Raw genomic sequence first — 18,473 nt, forward strand, 5'->3', positions numbered from 1 at the left:
TTGCAGATGAGCCAGTCGCCTAAGGCTCCCCTTAGACTCGACGGAGAACCAGTCAGTGAAGGGAGCTGAAGGGTGTCGAGCTCGGATGGGGACCTACGCGTTGTTAAAGGCCATACGTAGTCAGATGAATCTACCCCAGTCCCAGCAGAGAAGAGGACAACCTGTTTCTTAAGTGCCTCTCTATACTTCAGAGGAAGGACAGCTTCACTACAGGCAATTTCATTTTACTGGATCTAAGGAGCGCTAAGAAAGCTTATGGCCAACTGTTTCCTAACCCAGCAGAGCTTTCCCAACACACAGCAATTCAAAAAGCAACAACAGAATAACAGAGAAATGAGGGACATTGCCTAAAAAATAACAATGAAAAAAACATCTCAGATACAAGTAAGCATGATTTGGTCACACCATCATGTGCAAAAAAAAAAAAATCAGGTTTGCTGGCACCTCCAAGGCTCAGCTTCACAAAGCTGCAAGCCTTCGGGGCTCAACACAACACACAATTTCACCCAAAATGAGAACTAGAACTGGTCAAGAACGTGGTAAAACACTCCTAGAACCAAACCACTACCCTGTAATTGAGAAAGAAGCAAACGCTGATTAAGAAGCCCCATTTAGCTGAGATGGGGAAGTGAAAGCATTCATAAAGATATTATATAAGTAGCAGTATTGAAGCACTCGGCGGCCCGATCCCGAGTCGGGGCCAACGGTATAGCTGTTCGAACGTACGTTGGGAAGTTGCTAGCAGCTAACACACGTTAGCAGCTCAGGAAATGGAGAAAAACTGCAAAGGGAAGAAAACAGAACATAAAGCCAAGACAAACCAGTTCAAGATGAGAGAATCGGTAGGTTTTTTTCCGTCAGTGTATCGGAAGAAAAGACATTCTAACAATAGTATTAATTCTCTCCTATAGAGAAAGATTACAACTGTCAATAATTACGCAGAAAAGGCTCCAAGAATTCAATAAGTGCTTCTGTTCTGAATTTGTGCTCATGTCTTGGTGATGACAACAGAGAAATGCTTTCTATTCCAACAGCAACCAAGGAGGATGTTCAACAGCAACTACTGAGGTTGGATTTTTTTTTTCCTTTTACTCAGCAGGTCCGGACAACTTACACCCACTCCCTTAAAAGAAGCTGACTGTTAAGCTCCCTGGATTGCTACTGCTGATTTTCAGTATACTCGGAGAATCGCCCATTTGACCACAATACGATCAGTCTGACACCGAGGCTGAGAAAAGTAGCAGAATAGACACGAGGTTCGCAGCACAAAGCATTCGAGAAGGCTTGCAGAGCGCGCGCCTCTCTCCGCGCAAGCACACAGAAAGTCAACGCGGTCAAATCAATCGAGCGTCTCATCGGCGACACTGCCAATTCGGTAACGCGGGCTATACTGCGCGCAGCACTTTTTATAAAAAGCATTTGCCTCGGTATCACACAGCGTTTTGGTTAAGAAATGAGCATGATGCAAGATCAACATGACACATGTTTAAATTAAGAACAGGATCTCGAAACAAAAGTGGACATGCTTCGGATGAGGTGCCGCTGCGGTCAGTTATGGGTTCGGCCCTTTTATGAATGATCAGAAATAAAACATACAATCACTGCTGACGGAGTTGGCAGCTGCCATCAAGTCTGGGGCACAGTGAAGTGTTAAAGAGGAGAGCCATCTGCAGCATTTGGTACGCTGGACACGACAACTCGTGTTTCCCCGTGGCCAAATGCAAGCTTCTAGGAAATAGTGTCCGCCGAGCAGACCTGCAGAATGGTAACGTCTCTCTCCTGTGAACTGTGGAGTCTGAAAAGAGACTATGGATCATGGTGGAGAACCGATTGCAGCTGAGCTCTTAGTGTAATGTCATGGCCAAAAAATGAGCTAATGAAATCCTTGAAGTATAAACAGGGGAATCAAGGCTATTTTACCTCTGTATTTGGCACAGTATTCTAGTAGCAGTCACATCTATGTCCAGTTAGGGTGTCCACAGTTATTTATGGGAAAAACTGGAGAGGGTTCATAGAAGAGCTGTAAAGGAGGACTAAAAGATTGGAAACATTCCTTATAGTGAAAGAATCTGATTATTATGGAGAACACAGATTTGAAAACATGGGACTCTTCAATATAACAAAGTTATTTAAAGAAGAGACAGTGGTTTAGACTTCAGAGCAGAGACATATCATGAAAATACTTAACGTGGCAACTAGGTAGTGAACTCCTTCTCAAAAGTGGCAGTGGAGTTTTTTTACGCTATATTAACGTTCTTCCACAAGACAGACTGTACTAAATGAACCAGTGTTTGAACTACTCTTTTACATTACATAGTAGACAGAGGATTGGATTAGATGAGCAAAACAGTATCTTTTGATCCTGTAATTTACTAAGCAAGGAACACAGCATCAAAAAAGCCTAAATCATTAACATAGTCTTAAGATATAAACAGACAAAAATACAGACTGTAAGGGCAATTTTACCGACTTGTAACCTTAAATAGTTTTCAACACGCTGCAGTTCAACTTTATGCAGAGCCTAAAGCATTCAGGTTGAAATGTCACCCCTGCAAAAGACCAACGCAAGGCCAATCGATCAGTCTAGCCCCCTGGAAGGGGCTCAGCTGGGATTTTAGCGGAGCACAGCAGGTCTGCACAAAGTTAATTCCTCTTCAGCGACTAGCATTTCCTCTCACACGTAGCAACGCATCCTTTCAAAGGATGGCGCGTTATTTTAGTATCAACAGATATGGTGTAGCCACAATCTTGGCAAAATTAATGCATGAACTACGAAAACTGTAACTTAAAGAAGTTTTGTGTGCATGCAAAGAGGACATCGGTGGATCCTGAAGCTTGTAACTGTTTCCGGATGCTCTCCACAGTAGGATTCCCATCACGGTAAAGCTTCCGTTTCCCCAAATCGTCATTCTCTAGTCACCACACTGCAGTTTCTCAAAATCGGTTTCTCTTTAGCCACCAACACAGCTACTTTGCAATACTGAGGACACCCACAAGCACATGAAAGCACTGTAAAACTCAAGAGATCTGATACAACACGGTTCATGCTGCTTGCTTATTTTACCAGCTATCATTTACCCTTGAGGTATCTCGAGTGTATTTCATAATCTCACTTAGCTTCCCGATAGCAGAATTGAAATACTTTTACTATCGTTCTCAGCTTTTTACCGTGGTGAAAAAGCAGGGAGCGACAACGTTTCACTGCTACTAACAATCCAAAGCCTTAACAGAGCTCTATTTACTGCAAGGCTATCCCCAACACTCCTCCTCCTCCTCCCGCAAAAAAGGAAAGGTGCCCGGAAGTCATGGACAAGGGAGTTTAAGAGATGTCACATAACCCTTCCTTTTCACCAGAGATATGCCTCACACAGCTACGCACTAGCATTAGGTAGCCACACTCCATCCCCCCACAACTTTAGACCCATCACAAGGCTCCTAAGCTGCCCTCTGCTCAACAGAGGGAGGCCATCTGAGAACACCAATGAATACAGCAATCCCATGGGATGCCGCTTTAGTTTAAAAACCTCAGCTAAACACCCCAAACTAAGCAGGATGAAACCAGGTCTGTATGCTGGGACTTGCAGCCGAGAGATTGCACGAAGGTGAGCATGGCTCAGCTGTCTGTATTTTCCAAATAAGAACTGAACGCAACAGGAGACCAAGCAGCCTACCTGCTTCCTTCCTCGCACGTCCTCTTCCTTTTGTCTGGGCTATAACAATCTCAGTTTCTTCCTGGGTCATTTCGGAGATTTTCTGCAGGAAAAGCTTTTCTAGAGCTTCTGCCATTAAGACTATGTCATCCCCTGGCTGGATTAATAACAGATACAATAAATTAGGCAAGGCACACATTTCCAGAGAGCGGACTGCTATAATCTAAAAAAATCAAAATTGCTTTGAAGATTTTGCTTGCGCTTTTCTCCATTTAACATCAAGTTTAATCATAACTGCAAATTAAAAATGGAACAGAGGAACACTTCAGTGCAGATTTTGTGAGGCTAGGGAAAGATGTGTAACTGAGGCTGCAATCTGTAATCCTTTTCATTTCCCAGCTGAGCAATTCCTGTAACTTTGCTTTAGAGTATTCTTATCCTTCTTAGCATGGCAATTTCCCTTACAATACAATGGAAAGATGTGTAGTTTACTGTCCCAAGTGCTGAACGGACGGAAGAATTCTTGCCCTAAAGGGTTCCCATTCTAAAAGACACAGGCAGACGATGCGCAGGGACCTGTCAATACCATACATAAGGGAACAGATACATCAAAGTGAGACACGAGGTGTTATTTACGGGCAGTATAGATGGATTTTTTGAATGGAGGGAGGAAGAAAAACAGAGGAAAGGAGTGGAGGGGAAAAAAAAAGAACGGGATTACGGCCAGCTTGTCATTCCTGCCATGCTGAGTCACCTGATTTTGCAGGTGTCAGGGAAGAGGTTTTTTAGTAAAGCATCTGAGGAGGAGGAAGACGACAGCTGCACGGGCTCGACAGCTGCACGGGCTCGCAAGGCAGTTTTTCCCCTGCATTAGGAAAGAGGAAGGTTTTAAGGAAGAAGCCAGCTGTTGTGCTGGAGAGAGGTCAACACCTTTACTGGTAACTAAACCAGGGTGGAAGGACGGGATTACACTAAGAGAGCATTAAAGATCAGGAGTAAAAGCCTACGTTTGCAAAGGTCAAGGCAAGACATAAAGAAGGGCACTTCGAGAGGATGCAATATTCTGCTCAGGCTTCTAGAGGCAGCAGTGAAGGTGAAAAGAGGGGGAACTAGAGATGTTAAGACTTCAACGATGAGCTCTTAGAGGAGCGACAAGACTGTGTGGCAAGAAGCTGGGTTTTAGCTACGAAACACGACAGCAAGCAACAAGTTTCAGGAAGAACTGACTAGGGAGCCAGTGTGACAGCCAACTCCAAAAGACATCAACAAGGCTTGGGACCTGGCTCAAAGCCTTTTTGGTTTTGTTTCACTGTGAGTATGAGGAAAAGAGGGAAGGGCAAAAGCAATAGCACAAGCATTGGGATTGATGTTACGATAAAAAACGAACATCCACTGACATAAATACACACTGAAGACGAGAGAAGCTGGCTCATGGTCAGTCAGTCATGCTTGTTGACAGGACAGCATGCACAAACCTGACCAATATACAGTTTGCAGGCTCCATGCAGCCCACAAAGTCATTGTTTTTTGCCTACATGCTTTTCTGCCTTCTGGCCAGAGGGAGGGCAATGAAGAACTAGGAAGACAGGGAAATCAGGGAGAAATCTAGCAGGGGGGAAGGCACTGTGGTGGGAAAGGAAGTGGCAATGTGGCAGCAAAGAATAAGGAAGGATGCAAGAGGTATGTTAATAATTTGAAGCCTTTAACAGCCTGCCCTCATTCAAGTTGCACAATGCTGGCTCAAACCAGGAAAGGCAAAGGCCAGAGACATGGTTTTGAGGGACCAAACCAAAGAAGAGGAGAACATAAAACCCAAAGAAAGGCAAAATGTCCAGCAACAGGCAGTGCCTGTCGGGATTAGAAGTTGTTACAGGGTTACAGATGGCATGGATGGTGTGCACACCCTGAGAACTGGCCAGGAGTAGTCATTAGGGACATCAAAGAATAGTTCAGAGGACTGCAGAAGGAAGAAATGATTTTGGAGATTCAAGAACGGAGGAAAGGAACTGCAGCCAGCAGCTGCTGTTAGTAGATGTGATTTGTTTGGAAAAAAATTGAAAAGGGTCTTGTGCAAAATTCCTGAGAGGGAAAGAGAAGGTCAAAGAACATGAGGGTAAAGCAACATGAAGAGATGGAAGAATATAGAGAAGAGACGTGTGAGAAATAGAGGAAAGCAGAAACCAAAAGGGAGCAGAATCACTCAAGCATGTCGTGGAAAGGATGAAGGTAGACAGGGAAGGAAACTACTGGCAGAAAGGCTGATGGCCTGACCACATCTTACCAACTTCTATTTTGAGGATAAAAGCAAACCCTTGGTTCGTATCTGTTGCTCTCTTGCTACCTAACAAGATAACGAGGTGCCTCTTGAACATCTTGCAGTCAGAATAGCTGACATCTGCCATCTCCGATAATCCGATGGCTTCCCATCAACTCAGAACATCAAAACTCCACATTATCACCTTTGTTTTGGCCTACCATACAGGCTATTTCCCTCACAATGGCATTGGCAGTAGAAGCCCTGCTCCCCGTCACTCTACATTTTTTCCCCTGCATTCCCCTCAGTGTTAAACAATTGTATAAAATGGTTTCCAGGACATTTCTTACTGTCCAGAAGGGAATCTCATATAGTATAGTATGAGACCAGAATCTGGCGTGACAAAACTCAGTGCACTGCTGTATCTATCACCTGTTTCCCCTACAATTAGACTTCATTTTCACACAGCCCAGCCTTTAGCTGCTTTACAAAGATATTTAAAAAAAAAAAAGGACAGACCTACAAAATCATTCTTTCCAAGCATTTGATGACGTTCACAGCTCTGCTCAAGTCATATGCTAAGAAAAGCCATGTCTTTTACTTTTTTTTTTTAAGAAAAAAGAAAACCCCTTTAAAGGGTTTTGTCACTCTTTTTTAAAAGAATTTTAAAAATTCTTTTTAAAAAAGAAACGACCTCCATACTGATGATATCCACTAACAATCCTTCCGTGAGGGAATGCTGCAAAGCCAGCTTTGTTTATGTCTGACTTCTCTGCAGAAGACAGACATGCCTGAACTGCCATCAGTTTAATACTGTTTGTTTTTCTAAAGAGGCTAATCTGGGTGTTGTTCCTTCTACAGACCGTTAAAATAAGAAATGCATGCGTTTCTGAACTGGTACAACGAAGATGGAAGATTCCCTTGGAAAGCTCAGATTAAATAACTTATCATACCTTATTGTAGATGTAACAATTTGTAAACATTGTATTAAAGTCCTGGATACATTCTTGAGCATTCCAGTAGTAGTTATTCTCCAAGCGTTTCTTTATTGTTCCCATATCCATAGGAGTTTTAATAATCTTATAATAATCCTGCAAAAGGGCAAAGAAGGAAACATCAGCGTGGAACCAAGAAACATCAGCAAAGAAAGCTCACACTACACGTATTTACAGGGAGGCATAGAGTTTAAAGAACGGGCTTCCTCGTTCTCGCTCTCATCACTGGACTTACCTGGACGCATTCTCCAAACCTAGCAGATATACAGCTGCGATAAGAGTCTCTAACTCTCCTCAAACTGGTGCCTGTCACCCTAGTTACCATCAGCCTCTCAGCTGTGATTTATAATTAAACTTAAGGCAAACACTATGAAACGCTTTTCAACCTTTTCCACCGCCTCCAGAAGGAAGCAGGGAGTAAGTCATTTTCTTCTCAGAGGTTTGGCTAGCGCACAGCACCGGAGCTTCGCTCTACCGAGTAAGTCTTTCTCAGCAAACGAAGGCAAAGAAATTCCTAATTCTGGCCTTTCGGTTTGTAACGGAGCTTTGTAACTTCTAAAAACCTCCTATGAAATGAATGACCCTTCTTCTCTACGTGGCCCGAACAGTTCACACATCTAATGCGATGACAGAAGGAGCAGTGAGAAGATCAGATTTACTACAGCCTGTTAAACGAACCCTGCTAATAGAAAAGAAGATGCTTCTATTTTTAGGTATAACGTTTAGTACAAGGGGCTGAAATGCTGTTGCTACAGAACCAGTGCTCTCTACGTGTAACTATGAGGTTGTTGCTATTCCAAAGAAATTACGCAGCCCAACGCTCGAGTAATAGATTACATATTTAAGCACTATGATATCCTAACAGTAAAACAGATAAGGAAAAGTGGGTGTTATCATAAAACGTTCCACCGCAAAGAAACACACATTATGCAAAAACGTAACTCTCAAGAGACAGCATCTCAAGGAAGAAAAAGAAATGAAACCTCCTCTTCTCGCAGTAGCTGAAAGGCTACAAAACATATAAACGGAAAAGATGTTGCTACCATTTACTACAATATGTTATCTCTAAATTTTTGCTAGCTCCCTTGGGTTTTGCTCTTGACTCTCTCAAACTCCTCCTCCTGTTGAGCGAGGAAACAGGCAACGCTCAGCCTTCGGGAAAGGGAAGAGCTTCCACAGCTCCTCTTCCAGTGCGTGATGCTCTCGGCTGCGCTGACCACACCTCGCACAGTATGCACCCGACTGCTTTCAAAACCAAGCTCCTCTCACAAAGGACTCTGACAAACAGCAAGAATCACGCAGCACAAAAAGGCTCCAGCGCCAACTGTACTGAAAACAAACTCAAATATTTCCCCTTACGAAATGACTTGCGGGTTACTAGCAGCGTTGCAAAGGCACAAGCAGCACAGCTGCAGGCAGCCCGGCGGCTGTTTAAGCGCTCAGGCACTCCCATTAAGCATTCTGGTCTCCAGAAAAGTCTCTGCCAACTAAGGCAAAGCAGCAGAGATCGAGCAACGGATTATACGAGGCAGAGAGCAGCATTCTGAGCTGTGGGGAACAGTAAGGCAGAGCCCGAGTTGACAAAAGATTTGCTTCTTAATAATTTCTGATGCCTGACTGGGGCAGCGCACATCGCTCCGTCTAGACTGTGGAACTACCGCGTTTGTATAACTAAATGACTCCTGAAATATTTATTCCTATCTCATACTCTGTGCCCCAGCTGAGGAAGGGCAATTCTTGATGACAAAAGTCTACTAGTCAAAACGCTACCTGAGCCACTGAAATTTCCACCTCGTCTCTTATTTTCTAAAGACTGATTCTGTGATTTCAGAAGAAGGGAGAAAAGTACACCGGACGCAAAAGGCTTCATCGCTTCTACCCTTACGCAACGAGCAAGCCAAGGAACTTCAGCCGCTTTCTCAACCTCTACTTACAGGGAGGTTCAGCTTGACAGCATCCACAGGCTGCTGGAAAGGCCACGCAAACTGGTGCTTCCATAGCGTCTTGAGCACCACTTTGAGCAGATACTGCAGCTGGTTGGTCTGTCGCTTGGGCTTGTTGGGGTTGGAGGTCTCTGGTGGAGGGGGGTTAACGCCTACAGTACTGCCTTGCTGGGGTTGGGCCTGTGACTGCGTCGTAGACATTTGGGTAGTTTCTAGTCCATCCCCCATTACCGGCAAATTTCTCAGTCTCGTCCCAGGGCCGCTCTCCGCAGACATGCTATTGATCCCATTGCATTCCTCACCAGACACCCTGCAAAACAACGGGAACACAGACAGGTCACTTCAAAGCGCGTTTTTAGGGTGACGTATTGTTTAAAAACAAACCAGCAGGCCTTCGCGAGGCTTGCTCGGACAACTAGACTTTGCACCCTGGATGCTTAGCGACAGTGTTCTGTTGTCCAAGAGCACCTAGCAAACAAGCGGTGTCGTTATTCTAGATCTGGAAGGAATAAAGGATATTCTGAGGCAATCTGCTGTCTCCTGCACGGCACACAGCAGCATTCTCTTTCAGCTCCTTAGCGAGCATCATTTTTACCCCTGCTCTTGCCTCATCTCATCAAGGAGGGCTCCAAAATGGACATGGTCTCGTTAAATGTTCTCAAGAACCTTCACTGTCTCACAGGCGAAAATAAAATCAGCAAAACTGTGCTAGTGCTCTGCAGGTGCAAGCGAACAAGATGTTTCAGCTCCAGCCCTCGCTGAGGGTTCGGTTCGCCTGCACTAGTAAGAGAAATTAAGTTAGTGTCAGCGAACTTTAATTATTTACAACGCTCTGGCTAGAAGGGTGCAGGATAACATCTTTTATCTCATCTCAATTTATCAGCAATCTTGCATTATTGCAAGATAATCTCCCCACCCAGCCACAACAGGTCAGCTAACCCCAATTTAACGCTAAGTTCTTCCATTTAGGTGAACTTTAAGCTTTCACAGCATGCTTCAGCTGAATTACCCAGCAGATCGACCCACTCGTGGGGGTAATTCACATTATCTGCTTCAGGCATATAACATAAGTATCCTTCTGAAGACCTGAAAGTTGAAAAAAACAGGTCTCTGCTGATTCTACAGAGTTCATAATATAGAGAAGGTAAGATAGCACTTCAAAGACATGCAGCACATGCATCTTCTTAGGCTGCAACTGCATAACGAGTCACCACAAAGTCAGAACCAGTCACTGTGAATTGGCCAAAATGTGGTGAATTCACACTCTAACTTAGCTAGTGGGATCTTTTTCGTGTACACGCATCCAAGAGTGGCTTATCTGTATTCTTGACTAAGCCATATAATTCAACATTGAGAAAAATCTAACACACTTTAAAGCATATCGCTATCAATTATAGAAGACACTGAGGCATTTTGTGCAAAAGTAAATAACATTGATCACCAATTTCAAGTGACGCTCTGGGAAAATGAGGAATAAAACACTAGCCCTTTAACATGTCTTCACTCATGGGGCTATAAGAAGTGCTTTCTCAGCTGGGTTAGAAATGACCTGGTTTTAGCATTCCTCTGCCAGCCCTCTGTGATCTGGAAAACACTCCATGCTGAGGCACTAAACTCAGCTGAGCCAACGTGGGCACATATATTTTGTCCGAGTAAAATAAGTATATGCTCACTAGAAACCTCTGGCCAAGTTTGTCTCATGCCATATAGCAGCCCAGGATCTCTGGTCGTCATCTGGGTAGGGAGACGTGGTCTCAACATGTGCCGCAGCAAGGGATTAAGGGCAAGAGAGATAACACGTCTGTGCAATTTTACATGCAATGTCCCTCACGTGCTTCCGAGTCCCCAGCAAGCAGCGCTCCGTAAAGCATCGGCCAGCCTCAAACCCCTGCTTTAAATCTGCGGTCCGTCACTTTTACCGGCCCAAGAACGAAGACGACCAAATAACACTCTAGGGCAACATCGGATTTTGTTCTCTAGCCTTTTAACTTTAGTATTTTAACTTGCAGGGCTCCAAGCAAGTGGAAGAGTCTCGCAAGGAACGTATTAGCCTGCAGGTCACAGCCTGCAGGGTGCTGCGGTAGGCCCAGGCTGCACTCCTTCCATCACCTGTCGTATTTTACTGATGTGAGACTTTAGCTGGAGATACATGAGTATCGTATTCAGGGAGCTGTTAGCTCAGCTGAGCTGTCCCCTGAGAAATCTCCTTATATAGAGCTTTCATGTTGCACCTAGTTTTCTTCCATTCCACTTTTTCCCCCCCATTAATGGGGTAACCTGCCTGCTCTCTGTGGACTCTTCTCAGAGGAGATTTGGCTCAAATATGACATGACTTGGATGCAATTTGCATGTTCCTTCTGCAAAATTCCTTGAATTTTGCTTTCAGGTTGTGCTGATCCCTTGGATCTCAAGTCTGCACGTGAAAGGAGGGCTGCTTTCTTTTGAGTGACAAACTGTCCTTATCGAACTGGTGGCCAAGCAAAAGGAATCCTCTTTACTCACTGCAGGGGCTACATTACCTTGTAGGATACATTGCCATATAATTTTGCCCCAGAAAATGATGCAGAGTCAGAAGTTGCTTGGCTTGTCCATCTATCTTCCGTGGCTTCAGGCACAAATGCCTTTAGATACTGTATCTGATGAAACAAACAAAGCAATTAATCTGAGGCATCAACGGAAGGCATCAGAAATGAAGGCTACCTCCAGAGAATTACCTTTTTTCATTTACATGAATTGTCTAACTTTGGGCCCTGTCAAAGTAAACGGAGTCACCTGCACGTTAGTCGCTGCAAACACAAAGACATCTCCGCAAAAACGAGGAACTGGCACCGTTATCCACGGTTCTCACAGGCATTTTCCACCTTTACGGAAAGCTCTTTCCCGAAATCCATAACCTCAAGGACTACGAACGGCTGTCTTCCTTTTGCTCCCTGTTACAACAATAGCTCTCCAAGAGCCAATTGTAAGAGGAAGCCAAGGACTCTTTTACGCAAAGGGAAAATATTGCACGATTGCTTTAATTGCTTCCCATTACACTTCAGGTCCTAACTACCTGGCTAGGGTGTTGAGTATTGCACCAAGATGTTAACCTTCTCCCTTTTTCACATACGTATCACTGTCGTCTTGTTCATTTGGAGGGATCCTAACAGGCTCTTGGGTTTTGGAACTCTTTCTAAAGCGCTAGCAGCTTTGTAAACACATGAGTTGGAAATGTATCGATTTACATCATTCTCCTGCTCTCTCACCAAAAAAGGATGCTTGGCGCTTTCATCTAATCTTCTTTGAGAAGACAACTAATTCACCAGAGGAACACGGGTCACGCAGAACCGACCAGGTTGCTTCAGGTGGTCAGGTCATTCCTGGATGCTAAGAAGCTGCTCTGACTTTGACCTGCCTCTCATCTCTCAGGAAAAAAAAAAATGTAATGAATGGTATAAAAAATATTCTCAGCCACAGAACAGTTTAATAAAACGCTGGTAAAGCAGTATATCCTCAGCAGTTAAAGCTCAGCAGCACAATTGCAAAGAACAGCTGCAGTATGGAAAACAGAAACCCAGATTTTACGAAAAAATAAGGTATTATCCTAACTTATCACCATCTCAAGTTTTTGTGACCACAAAACCTTAAGTAACTTCACTAGCAAGAGGCAGGCTGACTTATTCCAACATTGGACCTTCTCGTTTAGCAGAATATACGTTTATTTATGGTAATATGAAATATCAGGGAAGGCAGTTACCTTATTGCTGCGATTAGACAACATCAAAACTTTACGCGCATCATTAGGTAAGGAAGTAAGTCAAGTGCGTGACAGACTGCTGGTGGGACAGACATCTCAAAAACATCCAGTGCAGCTGAGATCAGGACCGAGCGAGACACCAAGAAACCTCAGGGGGAAGATGAAGTTAGATGAAGGGACGGACCGAGTCAGCTGTGGCCTATGAGCCTCCAACCAAGAAGGTAAAGAACGCAGCAGGAAAAAGGAAAACTAGCCGTGTGTGGTGACTTCACGGGAACGTTTGTTTCATGTCAACAGGCAAAAATATTGCAGATGGCTTCTCTTCCCTTTCTCTGCGTTTATCGGCTTACCATAAAACAGTCCAGAAGGATTTCCCTCAAGTAGGGAAGATCGCATTTCATCACTGTTTCACGTCAAGGCAGTAACGTGGAGAGACTCAAATTCACGCACGCTGCACTTTGACGGATCCGTGTGCTTACGCTATACAAATTCCAACTTTTTTCCCCAGGGAAGAACCACCAAGCTGCACAGAGGCTGTTCTCCAGAGTCGGCTGCGCCGTCTCTCAAGCTGGGAAGGGACCGGGCTGTAATGCAGCACAGGAGCCGCCAGAGGGTACTGCCAGGCCACACGGAGGAAGGAATCAAACACCTTCAGAAGAGCATCGCCTCCTACCTTGAGGCTGAACTGAAGGGAGAGGGGATCAGGGGAAAGTAGAGACGGGTATTGGGCAAAAGACGGAGAAAAGGTTCTTGAAAATTGACGTTCTCAACACAACAAATAGGAGAACAGCCACAGGTCAGGAGGACGAGGCCCATTCTGGAGGACATCGAAGGTAGTGACTGGCCACGTGAACCAGAGGATCCGCAAAAGAAGGAATTCAACAGCTTTGCTAGGAGAGAGGCAGGAGCTAAGGCAGAAAGGAGAAAGAAGAGAAGCAGCGGGAGAAACACTTGCTGTATGGAGATAAAAATTAAGTCTTCGAAGTGCTGCCAAAAACCGAACCCACCAGAGCAGCAATGAGGAGGAAGCTTGAAGATGGGGGTCAGCAGGACAGAAGAAGTTGAGATGTTTAAGAGCAGCAGAATGCAGCAAGGAAGGAGGGATCTTGGGCATGTTCAGCTTGAGACAGCAGCAGGCGCAAACACATTAAAAAAAAAAAAAAAAAAGAAGAAACATTTCCAAGTTGGAAGAGAACTGTGGGACCTCTCTAAGGCCGGTACAAGCAAGGAAACTATCGGAAGGCACAGCTTTTTATTTGCACACGCTGGTTATTTTGGGCCTGCTGAAAAGGGCAGATGTTTCAGACCGAAGCCAGGTCAGGCCACGAAGGGAAGGGCAGATCCGGGAGCAGTACCAAGTACGGAGCCGAAGCAGCGTGAGTGGAGCAGGAGCACGGCGGAAGAGGAAACTCGGGACCGATTCACCTGATCAGGGACGTCTACATCTAAAAGCAGGCGAAAACCTGAAGATGACTCTACCCGGACTTCACGTTAAAGGAGTGACCATCTACGAAGATACTCCGAGATCTTAACAGGCGCAACAGCACAAAGACGGCAAAGCAAGCAGTAACATGGGATGCAGGAGTGCAAGGAGAGCCCTCGAGGAGGCCTTCGCTCTTCTGCAGAATACACGCAGGCACGACTTGTTTCTCAAACGAGGCAGGCCGCCTACCCGAAGCACTTCTCTCTAGTCACGGCCTAAACAAAGAAGTAATAAATTAAACTTCACAACGCTTGCTTCTGTGGGGCTTTTTTAAAGTAACAGAGTGACCTTGTGGGTTCCTTGAAACGGGTTCATTTGAGGGCATTTTTCCGCCAAACAGCGCCTGGAAGGTGAGTCACTGAAGCAGAAAACCAATTTTACTTTATTTTCACTCGTAACGTCTCTACCCTCCGGGGGGGGGAACTAATCTGGGAATAGGCCGTTCCGGAAGATGCAAAAGCCGGGCGCAGCCTATGCACTATGTTCACGTTCAAGAGAAAAGCAGCAACCCGAAGCACAGGCTGTTTGTGCTCTGAAACAAATGGAGGGAGCCAGAAAGCTAATCAGATCGATGTGCCTACCCAGGCCCCGCGGAGCGCGACTGTTGCCGCTTGCACTAGGCACCCGAGGAGGAAGCACAGGTAAAAACTACTATTTATATCACGCAGGCAACTGGATCCAAGTAACGTTTGCAGCGCAGGATCCGTCTAAACAACTAAGCTCTAAGTTCAGGAAAAAAGTAAAGCGTAAGTCCCGCTTTTAGAAAACACGGGAGGTTTAGGAAACCCACGTGTAAACAGCAAAACAAAGACGGTACGTTATCGCCGCGAGGCATCCCAGAGCAAGTAAAGGCAGTGCAAGGGCACTAACCCACTCTTGCTCAAAACGTGAGTACTATCTCGAGCAGGAAGTGCGCCGGCCTCCCGTTTCAGGCTGCGTTTCCCCCTCCTGCAACTCTTTGTTCTTCGCAGTCGTCCCCGACTGTAACCGCACATGACTAACAGCGTGACTCACCCGAAAGTGCTGATTCACCCTGCCAGCCCCGAGCAGAGCAGAAAGTAGAGGAGAGCGGCGTTATCTTAAAGCTACGTTTGCGTCCCTTTACAGCGAGCCTTAGCGCTCGGAATGAGTAGGAAAACAGCGTTTGCTAGCAAAAAGCCGCGGGTTTTGTTTAGGAGCGTACCTACAAGGGGATTGCTAGAATTAAGCTAAAATTTAAAACCCTTAGCTCGCAAAGTCTCCCCCCAAAATCCAAGGTAACTTTGCTAAAGGCGCACGTACACCCTGGAATGGTATTGCAAAAAGGTGCAAACTGAAAATGAGAGGCAGGAACGTGTAGAACTGCATGCAAGCGAACGAAAGATATGGGTACAGGATATACTGCATGCAAATACCTCCAAAAAGAGGCTGCAAAATCCAAACAGCTGAAAGGACTGAACTATCAGATTCGTGCCAGGGCAGGAGGACAGCAATGACAACTATAACAATTCTCCAATATATACATACAAGAGAAGGGAAAGAGGAAAGCTTTAATGGCAAAACGCAAAACCAACGCTTCCCTATTCCTAAACTTTACAACCTAATCAACTTTGGTTTAGCTCGTTCTGCGCTTGATGCTGCTGGTGAAGACTCTTTCAACAGCCTTTTATTACGTGCAAGCGTAGCAGCTTCACCCAACCTGAGACGTGCAAGTTCAGCTTCGTGATGCTGCCGCTGTTACTAAAGCGCAATCCTAAGAGTCCTCCTGATGCCCAGCCCACGCTACGCTCTGCCCAAATGATCTTCCAACAAATCAACGCTGTCACCCAAAGTTTCATCTGAAAATCCCCAAGAAGCGTTATTTGTTTCCACTTCCCACGCTGATAAGTGCTATTTTTATTCTTGCTCACCGAACAAGGGAAGGGACCAAACAGCATTGCTTGTTCCTCAAGGACCTATTTGGTTACACGCTATCAGTTAAAATGGGTGTTTAAATCCCAGGCCGTAGGCATATAGGGAAGGGAGACTCGTTTGATTTCTCCTCTTCTGCTTTCCTACTGCTCCTCCCTACCTAGCGGCCCCCTCCATTTCCGAAGCTGTATTTCAAAGAAGAGACAGAAAACGGAGCGGAGGAGAAATTTCTCACCCCAAATTCACACAGGCAGTGGTTTCGGCCCACACCCAAAATTCAAAAGCTGGAAACGCAGACTACGGCTGGCTAGTGGCACCACGTACGGCGTGATGAGTTGCGGTACACCGTAACACGTTGTGTCCACGCGCACACGAGGGCACAGGGAACATTGACTTGTCCCGCGCCTCCTAGCATTTTTCCTACCGAACGCTAAAAGCAACCTATGATTAAGCAAGCTTCATGGCTGCTGCTCACGCTCTACTACGGGAGCGAAACCAGGAGAGGTCTCAACTTTGCAAATCATCCTTTTATTAGCGGGCAGGCTGGGGAGCCTCGCAGCTAGACGGACAAAGTTAACAAGCCTAGGATGGACAGCAACAAAGGCAAGACACGTTATAAAGAGGCCTCATAAAACATTTATGGAGATGGATTAGGTCTGGTTTGTGCCTCCCACATGGTTAACGGCCTATTTCACCCTTGAGTCCATATAACACTTTAATGGGGATAATTGGCATCTCTTTAAAGTAGGGAAACGGCACCTTAGAGAAACAGATTCTTCGAGGAGCAACCAGCGAGCGCGCATCCAAAGAGCAGCCTGCATATCTGCATAAATATGTTAGTTAACAAGCCACATATGTTCGGCATAATCCAAAGGAGAAAAGGACAACCTTTATAAGGCCAGCGCATCTTTTTCCTCCCCTCAAAACAGCATCACAGCAGCAGGGATCAATTAGTTGAAGATAAGGTGCCATCAGCGTGGATGTACTGAAACGCACTCAGTAAACACCCGAGCGGTCTGCTAGCGAGGGACACGAAGCACAACACCGCCAGCCGGAGAAGTCACAGCAAGCATCTTCTCATACTGCAGCTGTGAGCGGAAAGGGGACAGGTAAGAAAGGAAATCAGAGCGCTCGGGAATAAAGGGGTTTCAAGACCTGCCTCTAGCTGCCGGCTCCCTCTTAGATACAGCTCGGATGAGGCAGCAAAGCACAGCAACACGCTCAGCTGCTCTATGGCAGCGTGCTGGAACAAGTTGGATATAGAAATCTCTCCATGGGGCTGTTATGAAATAAGACCAAGTACATAAGGTGGAGCGACATGCTTTAAGAGGCTCTGAGCTCTTTCGATGCAGCAGAAGGAAGGAGGATAGCTGCCCCACGACCACTGTCAGCCCTCTAAGACTAGTTTCATTTTTATTAAACAGGATGAAGAGATAAAAAGCAGCAGCTCCACCCCTCTCCCCTCCAGCAATGCCTCTCTGCAAGCTGTTTATGCGCAAGAGCGACAGCACCCTTTAAAGGGTGAAATGGGGATATCGCTCCCAAAGCAGTGGATATATAACCCCCAAAAGAGGATTTGAACTTGTGTCTAGCTGTTTTCCAAGTCCTGTTTTGGTTTTGCTGTACGAGATGCAAGCGTAGAAGAAGGCAGGAATGAGTCACGCAAGGCCAGGTGGAAGAACCACAGCATTTAAAGACTTATTTTATTAGACAGGGAACAAAGAGGAAACTAAGCAGTTTCTGCCCATCATTAATCTCATTTTAGAGTCCAGGTTGGGGGGGGGGGTAGGAATGGGAAGCACAGAGCTTGACCTCGTTCCATAATGTTCATGCAGCAGCTGTATATGTAACTGAGGGGTTAACTCAGTGACTCAGCCAGCGAAGGCAGATGAGCACCGACTACGTCTGCGCACAGCGCATCCGCAACGTGCATCTTCGGCAAACAAGTTTCTATCGGCGCTTTGCTCCTTCTCTCCAGGCCCGAGCCGGTGCCTCCAGGGCGCTGGCACAAACGCTCGCTCCGCTGCCCGGTGAACTAGATACAGGAACTGACCCAGAAGGGGAAAAACCCTTCCTGCTACCACAAGGCCGAGGGCGGGCTGGAAGCAGGGAAAGCTTATGCGCGAGCCAGGGTAAGCAGGGCTGCGACAGATGTCTACCCATGTTTAGTTACATCATGCCACAGCTACTTTAAACAGTTTATTCATAATTACACAACTTAAGTACATCGCAGAACTGAAAATTCGGTCGAAGCTTTCAAGAGCCAGCCTCGTCGCCGCAACTGTTTTCACGAAAATAAAATAGCGTGGTTTCACGGCACAGGCAGACTCGCTTTCTGCCAGATAACCTGGAAACGAGCTGGACTCAACTTCAGCCTCAGTTTTGCAACTGAAGCAAGCTGCGCTGCTGGCTGCACAGAAGTACTTTAACGCAACTCCAGCAATATATGGCAACACGCACTAGGATAGGAAAGCAAAAAAAAAAAAAAAAAAATCATGTTTCACCCACATGGAGGCTGCTGT

The 18,473-nt window shown here is 45.7% G+C and overlaps 1 protein-coding gene across 24 annotated transcripts in view; it reads right to left on the reverse strand.

Moving 5' to 3' along the window:
- The window catches only part of BRD4 (bromodomain containing 4), an 85,949-nt gene that overhangs the window by 34,268 nt on the left and 33,208 nt on the right, over positions 1 to 18,473 (reverse strand). For 12 of the 24 annotated variants that reach the window (XR_011136689.1, XM_068922996.1, XM_068923004.1 and 9 more), the window contains 4 exons: positions 11,362 to 11,478; positions 8,834 to 9,152; positions 6,858 to 6,995; positions 3,672 to 3,807 (listed from right to left, as the gene is read on the reverse strand). Coding sequence is in view for 22 of the 24 variants with exons in the window: in XM_068922996.1 (XP_068779097.1) it covers positions 3,672 to 3,807; positions 6,858 to 6,995; positions 8,834 to 9,152; positions 11,362 to 11,381 (613 nt within the window). In the remaining 2 variants the exon portion in view is untranslated. Of the gene's footprint in view, positions 1 to 3,671; positions 3,808 to 6,857; positions 6,996 to 8,833; positions 9,153 to 11,361; positions 11,479 to 12,087; positions 12,246 to 18,473 lie in introns of those variants that run through there. The other 12 variants (XR_011136688.1, XM_068923012.1, XM_068923008.1 and 9 more) reach the window with 3 other exon arrangements.

The sequence above is a fragment of the Struthio camelus genome, chromosome 31 (genome assembly GCF_040807025.1).
Source record: "Struthio camelus isolate bStrCam1 chromosome 31, bStrCam1.hap1, whole genome shotgun sequence".
Taxonomy (NCBI): domain Eukaryota; kingdom Metazoa; phylum Chordata; class Aves; order Struthioniformes; family Struthionidae; genus Struthio; species Struthio camelus.